At 44.8% G+C, this 14126-nt stretch overlaps 1 protein-coding gene across 1 annotated transcript in view; it reads right to left on the reverse strand.

Annotated features, from left to right (window-relative positions):
* Window positions 1–13800, reverse strand: part of LAMB2 (laminin subunit beta 2) — a 76515-nt gene extending 62715 nt beyond the window's left edge. Inside the window, exons 1-3 of the mRNA XM_061618846.1 lie at window positions 13480–13800; window positions 5328–5497; window positions 2246–2381 (exon numbers count right to left, since the gene is read on the reverse strand). Coding sequence (XP_061474830.1) covers window positions 2246–2381; window positions 5328–5497; window positions 13480–13507 — 334 coding nt within the window. The 5' untranslated portion in view covers window positions 13508–13800. The remainder of the gene's footprint in view (window positions 1–2245; window positions 2382–5327; window positions 5498–13479) is intronic.
* Between the last annotated feature and the right edge of the window lie 326 nt (window positions 13801–14126).

The raw sequence follows: 14126 nt of genomic DNA on the forward strand, positions 1-14126 counted from the left end.
TGTCCTCATTGTCGATTTTAAAGTTGTATAGATATTCTGTTGCCATTACTTTAATTTTTTTGACGTTCAGTTGTAGTACTGCTTTTGTGTTTTCCTCTTTAACTTTCATCAGCATTCATTTCAAATCATTACTAGTTTCTGCCAGTAGTATGGTATCATCTGCATATCTTAAATTATTGATATTTCTCCGTCCAATTCTCACACCTCCTTCATCTTGGTCCAATCCGTATGATATGTTCTGCATGTAGATTAAACAGATAGGGTGATAAAATACACCCGTCTCACACCCTTTCCAATGGGGAACCAATCGGTTTCTCCATATACTGTCCTTACAGTAGCCTCTTGTCCAGAGTATAGGCTGTCCATCAGACAATCAGATCCTGTGGCACCCCCAAAGCATTCCATATTTTTTCGTGATCTACACAATCAAAGGCTTTGCTGTAATCTATGAAGCACAAGGTGATTTTCTACTGAAATTCCTTGGCCCGTTCCATTATCCAATGTATGTTTGCAATATGATCTCTGGTGCCTCTTCCCTTTCTAAATCCAGCTTGGACATCTGGCATTTCTTGCTCCATATATGGTAAGAGCCTTTGTTGTAGAATCTTGAGCATTACTTTACTTGCATGGGATATTAAGGCAATAGTTCGATAATTACTGCATTCCCTGGGACGCCCTTTCTTTGGAATTGGGATATATACTAAAAGCTTCCAGTCTGTGGGCCATTGTTTTATCTTCCATATTTGTTGACTTTTTTTGTCAAAATTTGGACAGATTCAGTCTCAGTAATTTGTTGCAACCAAGAGTTGTTTAGCAACAACAGAAAGGCTCTCCCCCCACCCCCCAAAAATCCAAATTAGGCTGCAAAGAAAGTTTAGGGGAAAGCCAGAAGTGGATTTTTGTGTGAAAGGACTGTGGACGGTGACCTCAGTTCTGGAAGGCGGGGGGATAGGGTTCCCAGGCTCGGGGCCTGAGAATGATTTTGTATCTTTAAGAGAAGAGAAAATTCAGCCAAGTGCAGGTTTTCTTGCAACAGTGTAATGGGAAAAACCACAAGGTGAAATCCTCCCTTCCCCTGCACAACTTTTAAAGATACAGAAGACCTCTTGGAGGCCAGGCCCAGCCCCCAAGAGGTCTTCTGTATCTTTAAAAGTTGTGCAGGGGAAAGGAAGAATTTCACTTTGTGGTTTTTCCCATTACAATGTTGCCAGAAAACCTGCACTTGGCTGAATTTTCTCTTCTCTTAAGATACAGAATCATTCTCAGGCCCTGAGCCTAGCAACCCTAGGGGGGAATGGCTAAGCATGTGCTCAAAGGCACCTTCTTCCTTAATTCTAAATTTATTTCTGCTCCCCTAGGTGCCTATTGTGCACCTGGCTCTACCTAGTGGGCTTCAGGGTTTTCCTAGTAAAACAAAATGCTAAAAATCCTGCAAGCTCCAAGTAAATCTACCCTTGGGTGGAGCCTCCAGATGCTGTTGCACTTCAGCTCCATCAGCCCCAGCTGGGGTTGAGGTAAAAATTCAGTTCAGTTCTCATTTAAAGGCAAACATACCAAATATGCACTTCACAAAATAGTGTGTGACTTGAAACACAGCAATCCTTCAAAATGCACACTTCTCTGAATTTTGCAGTGCAATTATCCAGCCAAGTAATGTGTACAAAAATTTACATAGCAGGATAAGAGTGGGATACTAATTTAATAAAATAAATAAATAATATAAATAATAAATAAGTTTGCTAGTGAAAATAACTTACAAAAATGCATTGTATTAGGAAAACTGCATATATAAATGAGTACAGAAGAAATTTGCACTAAAGCACTGGTGAATTTTCATGAGGACTTTTTAAAAAATTGCAAACTGATGTGGAAACATGGAACTCAACTTACAACTGAAAAAATGAGAAAAAAAGAGAAACCAAAGCTGACAGATTCTCCCATCTCTAGCCCCACTAAACACAGCCAACAGCCAGGGACGGTGGGTGTTACAGTCCAGCAACATCTGGAGGGAAACAGGTCTACCCCAATCTACAGGATCTTCTTTGCACAGAGATCCCAGGCCCCTTGCTCTCCAACGTCCTAATTTGCTGTCTCTCCTTTCCTTCTACAACAGCACTCCAAATGCAACTTAGCGATCTTAAAAATAAGCAAACTACTCTATGTTCAATTTTTTGTACAGCACCTAGCAAACTGTGTAAAAAGGAAATCATGGCAACCTAACAGGGATGAAACCTCCACTTCTTACCATTCTCCGACTGCCACCAGGCCTTTTTGCGACGGGGTGCAAAGGTGGTGATCACATTCTCAATGCGATGACTTTTAGGATTCGACAGGGCATCATAAGGCCGACGCGAGTCACACACAAAGCACTTTTTTTCATCCTGCCAAAGAGACAGAGTCACTCATATGCTGAGCCACATGATCACACTCAGCATGTGAAAGATTTGCTACAGAAGTCAACATCCAAGGAAACTTAACTTTCATTACACAAACACACACACACTTTGCCTTTACAGCTGCAAGGGTGTGCAAGTATTGCCTGGTGAAATCTCAGAAGCCAGTGAGAAGGAATTTTAGTTATCTGTGTGTGTGTGTGTGTGTGCGCGTGCGTGCGTGTGCGCGTGCGTGCGTGCCCTTCCATAGAATCAAATGGTTGGAAGGGACTTCAAATGTCATTTCATCCAATCTCCTGTTGATGTAGGAAATTTGCTGCTTCAGCATCCTCATTCAGTAGCTATCCATCCTCTGCTTGAACAAAGGAATCTCTGACACCTTCCAAGGCAGTCTGTTCCACTGTCGAACAGCTCCTACTGAGCAGGATGAGGCCCAGCCTTGCCTGAGCTGGGACATGGGCTGCATGCACCCCACTAGACCTCTTATGGGGACCCCCCTTATGTTTGATCCCACCCACTGCCATTTCTGTCAGGGAGTTCTTTCTAATGTGCAACTGAAGTTCCCTTTCATGCAATATAAATCCATTGTTTTGGGTCCTACCTTCTTTTTTAAAAAAATCTTGTTATTAATTGTTTTATCTATTCATTTTTGGCATTTTGTTTTAAACTGTTTTAATAATGTATTTTATTAGGTCCCACCTTGGGACTTACTGGTGAATGGCAGTTAATAAATATAAATATAATTTTTATTCAGCTTTTCATTCCAGGAACTCAGAGTGGCATACATGGTTGTCTCCTCTCCTCACCATTTTATCCTCATAACAATCCTGTGAGGCAAGTTGGGGTGAGAGAGGGTGTGACTGGCCCCAAACTACCCAATAAGATTCATGGCTGGGTAGAGATTTGAACTGAGATCTTCCTTGTTCTAGATGTTCTCCCATGGCTGGCAAGAAACAGAATCCATTTTGCAAAATAAGCAATTCTATGCACACCATTGGCTAACTTTATTCAGGCTGCAGAATTTGCCTTTTCTTGGGGCAGAACTTGGGTTATCTTGGTGCAGAATTACCACTTGTTTTCAAACCGTCTTGAGCATTACTTAAAGCACTTAAAAATACTATGTGCTGAACATGAAAACTAAAAAAATTGTCCTCACAGCCAGGTCCAGTACCAGGTGTGTGTGTGGGGCCTTCAGGTACCAACCCCACCGAATGCCCCACCTCCCATGTTGTGACATTAGCACGCTGTGTGCACATATGCTGACATAAACATGCAGAAGCCTGCACTGGCTGCAGGGGAGGGGGTTTGTTGTCTGGGAGGGTTGTGGAGCACCCACTCTGCAATCAGAATCGGGTTGTGGGGCATGATTTGGGGTCACAAATCATACACTCCATGACTTGGTGTTGTCATGGATTGCAGAGTTCCATCCTCCCAGCCCCAGCCTTTAGAACTAGGCAGGGGCCCCTCGGGAGAGATCTGCTATTAGTGTTGGGTTGCAGGGCATGATTTGCGGTAGCAAATCATGTTCAGTGACTCGATGCTGCCACAGATCACAGAGCTCCACCCTACCAGCCCCAGCCTGTGGATCTAGCCAGGAGCCCCTTTGAAACGGCCAGGGCCCTTGGCCCATACCCCACCTGGCCACCCGCTGGCATTGGGCCTGCTCACAGCACTTGTGCAACCAGGGCTGCTGTGTATGTTTAAAAACATTAAAATTCTGTGCCAGAATAGTCCAAATTCTGTATCAAGGAAACATGAATTCTGCAATCTCTATAAATTATATAAATTAAAGACACAGGTTTAATTATGTAAATTAAAGACAATGAAACTGTGTGTCATTTACTCTGTTTGGACATATTATGGGGAGAGGAGAAAGCACACCAAGGGCACTCTCAATTCTGTTTGCAACAATAATGGCTAAAAACTTGTTTATCTCTTTTTTGTTGTTGTTTATAAATAAAAGTTCAAACTTTCAGCACGCTGGGTTCTGCAACCAATTTTCCATTCAGCATTTTTTCCTCCTACTAAACTGCAGAATGCACACAGGCCTGTGTATGTGATCGCACAAGACAGCAACAGATGCAGCAGTGCCCAACAGAACCCAGATGTTGTCGGACCAGTGCAGCTCTCATCCTGGTTGAGAGGAGAGACAAAGAGAAGATGTCTGCTCCTCTCTCGAGAGAAAAAGAAGAACTGAGAGAGGCAGGAAGGAACTGGGATTCAACATTCCTTTGCTTATCAGTATAGCAGGAAGGGAAGAGAGGGCAGGATCAAAGGGATAGGTATAGCCTTAACCAGCAAGAGGTCTAGCTCTCTAGCTGCCCTTATTAACCCCATGCAGCCTCAACCCACCAAGATGGAATTGAACCTCATATATTCCAACAGACGTAAATATAGAATGGCACTGGGCACTGGATAAACACTATGGGCTATAGCCAGGGCTGGCCCTACCATTAGGCAAATTGAAGCAGTCACCTTAGGCGGCATATGCTGAAGGGCAAGGAGTGGCAACAAGGGTTTGGAAGGTCAGGGCTGAATGTGCTGACTGGCCTGGCCTGTGCCACCTTAGCTAACCTGCTGCCTTCAGGTATGGTGGAAGATGTTGTCCTGTTGCCACTGTGTTGAAGTAAGCATCAACTGCCGACTTGGATGGCTTTTGTACATAGACTGGGAGAGAGGACGCCATGTTGTCCGTTGCCTCAGGCAGTAAAATGCCTTGGGCCAACCCTGGCTGTAGCCCACAAAATACTGATTCTTCCAGTTACTTCCAAAGTCCCCACACCCACTCCACTCCACTGTAGTTTGCAGGAACTCACTTCATCCTCTAGCCCAAGCAGGAAGGTGAGGTTCAAGTGCTCAGTGTTTATATTTGCAGACATTGGTCCTCCAAACACCAGCCACTGTGTCTACCTACCTTTGCTATGCAACACTCACCTGCAAGTGGCTGACAATACAGTAGGGCTGGGGACGTCGCAGCCCACATGTGGAGGAGGCGGAGAGACGATCAGTTCGGCCCACCAGCAGATCTCCTGTGGCTGGGTAGCAACTGCCTTGGGAACAGCCATGGGGGTGCTCAGGCTCTTGGCACAGAGCTCCCCCCAGTACTGTGGAGACAAGGAAGGTGGAGAAATAAACAGGGAGTATAGAACAAGGGACACAGTGGCTGCGTCTACCCCGGCTTGGGCCCCTATTTTGGGCAGTGGATGCAATTCCACTTTTAAATGCTTACATTTGCTCCAGGAATAGAAATATATGAGAGGAGTCTACAGGTGCTTCCAGACAGTCAGTATTTTGCCAGAGGGATTCAAGTGCATACTGGAACTTTAGTTTTGCACATTTAAAGAAGATTAAAGTGTTCTGCTATCCTGGTGCAATAAATCCACTAAAAAAAAAAGACTTTTTGCAGTTTGGAAAGTGATGGGAGAACCTATCAAAAAGTGTGGAATGAATGCTCACTGTCATATAACTACCCTGTAGACAAGTCAGAATAAATACTCATTAAAGACTTTGCATGGGCTAACCATTATCAGGATGAATGCTGAACAAGCACGTCATCTGGAGGAGCCCTTCAACTTGGAATTGTGGGGAGATTGTGCTTATGCATTAACTGGGGTTTTGCCTGTAGTGTGGTTCTTCAAGGGCAAATCAGACCCGCAAGCTGGACTACTGTGAGTGCTTGGGGTGACAGAAGATGTAAAATCCATAGTAAGGGAAGACAGGAAAAGTCCACAGTCCAGAGGACTAAAATAAGATTTCCAAATATGAGGAAGATATAACTTCAGCATCTGAGGCCATAACAGAGAAAAGGTCACCAATAATTAGGAGAGTATAGAGAATTTAGATTATTCACAATCTTGGCTTTCATCCATTTTTAACAGCAAGGTTCTAGCTTTCATGAGATAACTTTGAAAGCAAGTAGATGAATTGGAAACAAACAAAGGGAACAGCCCAGTCAAAGGAAAGCACTGTTAAAGTCCCACTAATTTCAGGGAAAGAGATTTACAACCCAATCCTATTCATGTTTACTCAGAAATGAGCCCTGCCAAATTCAATGGAATCTACTTCTAGGCAAGCGTGCAAAGCATTGCTACTGAAATCAGTAGTATTTAAAAATGCTTAATTTAGCTGGATAAGGCCCAAATTCATTAAAATGTTGTCATCAAGGAGCTCTTATTAAGATCTGCTATTTTTTCTTCCAGATTCCCAAGGAAAATGTTTATATAAAACTATATCCGATTTATTTCATTTGTTTTTTTGGGCAATAAAACTTTTCCTGTTAAGTACAGTGTATGGGCGTTTGCATCTGATCTGCTGCTTTGACAGTCTTACTTTTTCCTGACAATATGCAGTCAGAGATTGGCAAGCACACCATACTCTTGTGCATTCCACAGCCCTTGTTCCTTTCACTTGGCTCCTAGCCAAGCCCCTGGACTCCTACACACCTGACCGCTGCACATTCATATATATGTCACCACATCACTGTTTGCTTCTCCACCCCAAAAACCCTTCAAATTCAGAGGAGGGTGGGAAGGGGACAACCTAAACTAAATGGCTCACAACAAAACATTTGTGCAGATTTACTAAATGTGTGTACTGTACCATTGCTTCCCAGCATAATTTGTTTTGAATGGAGAATCCGGGTTTCTTTGGCACAGAAATTTTATTTTTGTTTGTTTCATTTATGAGTCAACACCACTTCCAGACAACTTGCTGAGCATGCATTCTGGACACGATGGCCTTATAGGCCCCTTCCAACTCTACTATTCTATGATTCAATGATCCTGATTTGTTTGTAGGGACATTAGATGTGTGTGTGTGTGTGTGTTATGTGCCTTTAAATTGATTACGACTTATGGCGACTCTATGAATCACCAACCTCCAATAGCATCTGTCATAAACCACCCTGTTCAGATCTCATAAGTTCAGGTCTGTGGCTTCCTTTATGGAATCAATCCATCTCTTGTTTAGTCTTCCACTTTTTCCACTCCCTTCTGTTTTTCCCAGCGTTATGGTCTTTTCTAGTGAATCATGTCTTCTCATTATGTTTCCAAAGTATGATAACTTCAGTTTCATCATTTTAGCTTCTAGTGATTGTTCTGGTTTGATTTGTTCTAACACCCAATTATTTGTCTTTTTCGCGGTCCGTGGTATGCGCAAAGCTCTCCTCCAACACCACATTTCAAATTAGTTGAGTTTTCTCTTATCCACTTTTTTCACAACGGCTATTTACTGAGCATTCATTCTGATTTGTTTGTGGGGAGGTTAGATGGAATTGTGTCAATCAAATGTTCTCCTATATGTCCCAGTACATTCCCAGTCACTTTCCTTATTGCAAAAAGTTTAATCTTTTTGGGGAAACAGGTTTTTTTGCACAAGACCTCCCAGTCAAATATAATGGCACATTTATTTGCCAGTATGTGGCTGAATCCCACCCAAAAATAGTGAGAGTCTGGAAGTGCCCTGATTAGATGGGCTCCTTTGCATTGCTGCCCCTCTAGATTTGATGTTCACAGGCATACAGAGAGTGGTATATTTTGCCCTGGAGGGCAAATAGCAGCTACCATCACCCTCAGCATTGTTATTCCAACTGAACGTCCCTGCTACAGGTGGTGTCTGTTAAACCTTTAAAAACCTATTCCTGTTTGCAGATCTCTTAACATCTAGTTTGGCCCTGAATAAAAGGATAGGTAGATATATATATATGTGAGTTAGAAAAATGCCAGTAGTATAGTGGCAATTTCAGAAGTACAATGTCCCTTAATTAATTAATTAATGCATTTATATACCACTTCATAGCCAAAACTCTCAGGGTGGTTTACAACAATTAAAAACATTAAAAACAAGTATACAATTTAAAACCATACCAAATTAAAACCCATAAAAACTGATAGGCAAGTTAAAAACGTGCTATTCAAATGCTGTTAAAAAATGCCCGGGAGAAGAGGAAAGTCTTGACCTGGCACCAAAAAGATAAGTGTTGGCGCCAGGCACACCTCATCAAGTACATCATTCCATAATTTGGGGGGCACCACTGAGAAGGCCCTCTCCATTGTTGCCAGACTCCCAGCTTCCCTCAGACCTTTGATGTTGAGCATAGTGTACGGGTGGGTTCGTGTTGGGAGAGATGTTCCATCAGGTATTGCGGTCCCAAGCCATGTAAGGTTTTATAGGTTAAAGCCAGCACCTTGAATCGGGCTCGGAAACATATGAAGGAGGGCCAGAATCAGATTTATATGTTCGGACCGTCTGGTCCCTGTTACCAATCTGGCCGCTGCATTTTGCACAAGCTGCAGTTTCTGGACCATCTTCGAAGGCAGCCCCACGCAGAGTGCATTGCAGTAATCTAACTTGGAAGTTACAAGAGCATGGACAACTGAAGCCAGGTTATCCCTGCCCAGATAGGGGTGTAGCTGGACCACCAACTGGAGTCGGTAGAAGGTACTCTGTGCCACCGAGGCTACCTGAGCCTCAAGTGACAGAGATGGTTCTAGGAGAACCTCCAAGCTATGAACCTGCTCCTTCAGGAGGAGTGCAACCCCATCCAGGGCAGCTTGGACATTCACCATCCAGTCAGAAGAACCACCCACTAGCAGCATCTCAGTGTTGTCTGGATTGAGCCTCAGTTTATTAGCCCGCATCCAGTCCATTGTCGCAGCCAGGCACTGGTTCAGCACATTGACAGCCTCACCTGAAGAAGATGAAAAGGAGAAGTAGAGCTGCGTGTCATCAGTGTACTGATGGCAACGCACTCCAAAGCTCCGGATGACCGAACCCAACAGTTTCATGTAGATATTGAACACCATGGGGGACAGAACTGACCCCTGTGGAACCGCATACTGGAGAGTCCAGGGTGCCGAGCAATGTTCCCCAAGCACCACCTTCTGGAGGCGACCTGCCAAGCAGGAGTGGAACCACTGCAATGCAGTACCTCCCACTCCCAACTCAGCCAGTCTCCCCAGAAGGATACCATGGTCGATGGTATTGAAAGCTGCTGAGAGATCAAGGAGAATCAACAGAGTCACACTTCCCCGGTCTCTCTCCCGACAAAGGTCATCATACAGGGCGACCAAGGCTGTTTCCATGCCAAAACTAGGCCTGAAACCTGACTGAAATGGATCCAGATAATCGGTCTCATCCAAGAGTGTTTGGAGCTGGCCTGCAACCACTCATTCAAGGACCTTGCCCAGGAATGGAACATTTGCCACCGGCCTATAATTATTAAGATTTTCTGGGTACAAGGAGGGTCTCTTCAGGAGTGGTCTCACTACCACCTCTTTCAGGTGGCCAGGGACCACTCCCTCTTGCATAATAGTCACAGCCACGCCCCCTCACAGCCATGCTCCCTTGTAAAGTTATACAACCTCTAAGATCATAGAATAATCTGTTCAGGCTTCTTGCTTTAGAAGACTCTTCATAATGGTTAACACACTGTCCTGTCATGATGATTGGCTCATAGGATGCTGGAGACATAGGGATCCTGTTGGGACCTGGCTCCCAAAAAAGTGAAGAGTCTAAGATTCCCTCCCCAAGGCCCTGTACGACTATACCCCAATGCCACTTCTTCAGAGTTTCCAAAGTGCTTTTGCAAAGAAGAGGGGAGGGGAAGGTCAGTATAATCTAACCCTACAGGAAGGTTTTAGAAGCATCACTTCTGTACTAGAGATAATTGATGACCCAAAGAAATGTGGACCAAATCACTGCCTTGGATGGGAGATCCCTGGAGCCCCATATGAACCACTCAAGAGTTCTCCAACAGAAAAGTGAGAAATCATAAAATAAATTAGTAGTAATTTAGAGTTGGTCTTAGGCCCAGGTTCATATCCCACATCTGGCAGGGACCCACTGTATGGCCCATTCTTCACTGATAAAATAAGAATAATAGCAATCTACCTAGTCAGGTTACTGTGAGGACAAAAGCACAATAAAGACTGCCAAACAATTCGCAGATTAAAGATGCTCAATAAGGCACCTCTAGCATCGGGGGGTGTGCCATTTTGATCTGGCCATACACCTAGGACCTGACAGCTCAGTGATTCCAAGCAGGAACAGATAGATACTTGCAATGCTAGAGCTGGAAGTCCCAGGCTCCTTTCACACACAGACGGACTTCCATCCCTCTGACATCCCCTCACCCCCCCCACACACTTCCACCTGTCTCTGTGGCTCATGCAAGGGTGGGGCTAGAGGGAGAAATGTCTCAGCTAGCCTTCTCTGCCCTCAGCCCCTTCCCTCAACTGCAATTCCATGGGGCCTGGGAGCGGAAGCTACAGCACTGCCAGAAATAACCCTGGCAGGGATTGGCTCTGTTGTTCAGCCAGACTGGCCCTGCGCCAGCGATGTGGGGGCCGAGGGCCGCGTTGTGAACGATGGCTTTGTAGAGTACACGTTCATTTGGGAGCCTGCTGAAGGGAGGCAATGAAACAGCACCAGGCAGCAATCACAGCTTAGATAATTTGGGTCCCTCTGGATGCCCAGCCTTTCTCCCTCCACCTGGCTACAGACTGACAAGAGAAACACGGGGGATGGTGATACTGGATACTGTTGCTAAAGGAAATTTCAAGGACCATTCCTTCCTCCACCAGCACATTCCCCACCACGGCAGCCAGGACTCCTGAGGTGGGGCAAGTGTCGGTCCTTCTTGTCAGACCTCCCCCTTTTCTTCACATTGCTAGCTGCTCCCAGGCACAATGCCAGCTCCCTGAGCCTCAAATCCCCTGGAGCCAGAGCTTCAAAGGGCGCCAGGGACAAAGGCTCCAACTGGTGGGGCTGGATGCGCAGCTTCCTCAAGCCCAAGGTTGGTTGGGAATTAAGGGGGAAATACACAGACCACACACCCACCCAACTCTGGAGACAGGAAAGGGGCATGGAGAGACCCAGCTCCACAAAATTAAGTGTGAGAGTGGGTGTAAAGCTACGATTTAAGATGCATCTTCCAAATTACTTACACAACGTATAGTCTATTGCACTGTTTTGCTCTGAATTAAACAACTGGAATAACAGACACCCCCTAAATTTATATTCACAAGCACCGATTAGGATTCCAATCCTACTCATAAGTATGTCCTGAAAGGGAGGAAGAGTAACCGTTTATATATTCTTCAGCTATGCTAATTGTTAATATGATGCGGTGACAAAAGTATGGCAAGGTAGGGAACATTAAAGTACTTCTGAGAATGTACATGTAATATGGATCAGTTACACCTTAACATCTTGTAGCAGCCAAAGGTGGATTTTCTCCTACTGTTTCAGTATGTGGCCATGAGAAGTGAAATGGGAGTTAGGGATTGTAAGGATGTTTCAGACAACAACTGCTGTTTGCCCCAGGCAAAACATCTCTAGGGTTCGTGAAGGCTGATTTGGGGGGTAATAATAGTTATTCCAGACAGGTTAATCCAGAGTTCAATTATGCATGTTCTGCTGATAAACCCTAGTTCAAGAACGTAGGGGAAAGGAAAACCAGCCGCTTCTCAGAGGCCAAGACATTTGTCAAAGCCAAGAATAAGGGCACCTCTCTTATGTACATACTTACAAACATGTACTATTCACGTACACTCACTCTCTCTCTCACATACACACTTTCTAATTTTGTCTTTGCTACTGCCATGACCCCATGTATCCCATATGGTGGGTTACAGCCACAGCCCAGGCTTCCTGTTCTATAAAATTTTAACTTCTTACTTCAGCTCTCAGGGTGCACACTCAAGAACACTTAATGTAGATTCCTCAACATCCTTTAAAGAATGAACGCAGTTGTGGAACACCCAGAATCCAAGATGGATTCTTTCACATTTTATGTATGCATTTGCAAGTAAAGTGGGGATTTTGATCTGCTTAAGTGATTATGAGTGTATTGTATGAGGGTATTGATTTTTATTATTTAACACAGAGTATGATGGTGCAGTCTTGTGAACAAGGCATCAATAGGTGTCCGCTAGTAACAGAAGAACCAGGCAATACCAGCGTAATGCAACCCTTCCCTGCATGACCTGTATCCTTATCCTTTATATGAGGCACATTTAAGATGCAATCCTATGCAGTTACTGCTCAGAGAAGGGCTCACTATAATCTGTGAAAGTTTCTTCTATGCAGACATGCATAGTGTTGGGCTGCTCATCTGAGAAAAGGAGAGATCAGGCTGGTAAGTGGGAATCAGCAGGTGCAGCTTTCCCTGTCATTGTGTCTTGCTGCTGGGGGAAAAAACCTGCTGAGCTTCTGCCCATCATGTGGCGGTTTAAAGCAACACAGCACATTGCCCATCATAAAAGTTGGCAACCCAAAGTGTGAGGCATTCTGGGATGGAGCAGATATGAATCATCCAGCAATCAGTATTATGGGAACAGCTAGGACCCCAACCTCAGCCCAGGGGTGGGTGAGAGCCCTCTAAATCAATATGATCTAGACCAACATATATGGCAGGTAAAGAGTAGGAATTTGGAAGACACACCCTACCAAGAAGGCTATCCATAATTATGTCATCTTAGAAGCTGTCCTCCCTAAAGGGGGAGATCATGGATCCCTTGATGTACTCCCAACCCTTTGCCTCAATTCAGCAGGGGTTTTCTGGAGGTAGTATTCATCCCTCCAAAGCAAAGCTCTGACAGCACTCCAGCAAGGTGGGTGGCTGCTCTGTGGAGAACTGACAGGGTGTTTGCATGAGGCTGAATGGTTTCTCCGGGTTTGGATGTGAGCAGCCCCTTGCTCTGAGGGAAGAGAAAGGGTGGCACTGTGGCAGTGCTCTCAATATGGGTCCCACTCCCTGTCAATAGAAAATAAAAGGCTCTCAAGTCACAATGCTAGTAGTATCAATTATCATTCTTATTATTATTAATTGATTTATATACCACTTATTCGCCACTTCTAAGCAGTTTACAACAGAAGATCAATTAGAAAATGCATACATAATTAAAATACCCACTACAATTCAGTCAGGACGTAGACCCCAAAGGTCCATGTTCTCAGCCTCTCCGAAGAGCTGCCTGCCTGCCTCCCTCCTGACCATCATGCCGCTTTTGACAGGTAGGTGCCACAATCCTGAACCTGATCCTCCTCACCCAGGAAGTTAGATGTGGACTTGACGGAGACTCACCTGTAAGTAGTAAACCCCACAGCTTCATTGCAGCTCAGGGATACCACACAAAAGAGACTCTTCTTGTGATCTGGAGACAAAGCCAAAGTGATGATGAAGAGCAAGGCGACGTGGGCGGGGGAAACTGGGCCTGGGATCACTCCAGATAGGGAGGACCCCCTTTCGAATCCAGGCCGTTCCTTTCTCCTCCTGCAGCCTTTGCTGCCTTCCTAGCTAAGCCGCGGTGTCTCTGTCCCGAGAACCCTTCTTGCTTCCTAGCACTCCCCGCCCTCCTCGCTGCCCCAACTTAAAAAGAAGCCAGCTTGTCACACACCGCCGGGTTTGATCCAAATGCTAAACTTAGTTGGAAAAAGTTAGCAACAAGGCCAAAGGAAAAGCGCGGGGCGGATTCCACCAGGATCTGGTGCTACCTGAAGCTACTATAAACCATACACGCGCGTGCACACATAATTGTGTGCCCAGCTCACTGAGCCAGGGTTGCATCTTCGATGGCTTTTCTTTTTCAATAATCTGACATATGGTTTGAGTGTTTGTTTGGGGGGGGATATGCCAGGAATTTCAGCAAATTAAAACACAATAATTAAAGCTACTTAAACTTCTGCCCTACTCTATTCAAATAGCAAACTACACTGACTGAAAAATAGCCT

The sequence above is a fragment of the Rhineura floridana genome, chromosome 3, assembly GCF_030035675.1.
Source record: "Rhineura floridana isolate rRhiFlo1 chromosome 3, rRhiFlo1.hap2, whole genome shotgun sequence".
Classification (NCBI taxonomy): Eukaryota; Metazoa; Chordata; class Lepidosauria; order Squamata; family Rhineuridae; genus Rhineura; species Rhineura floridana.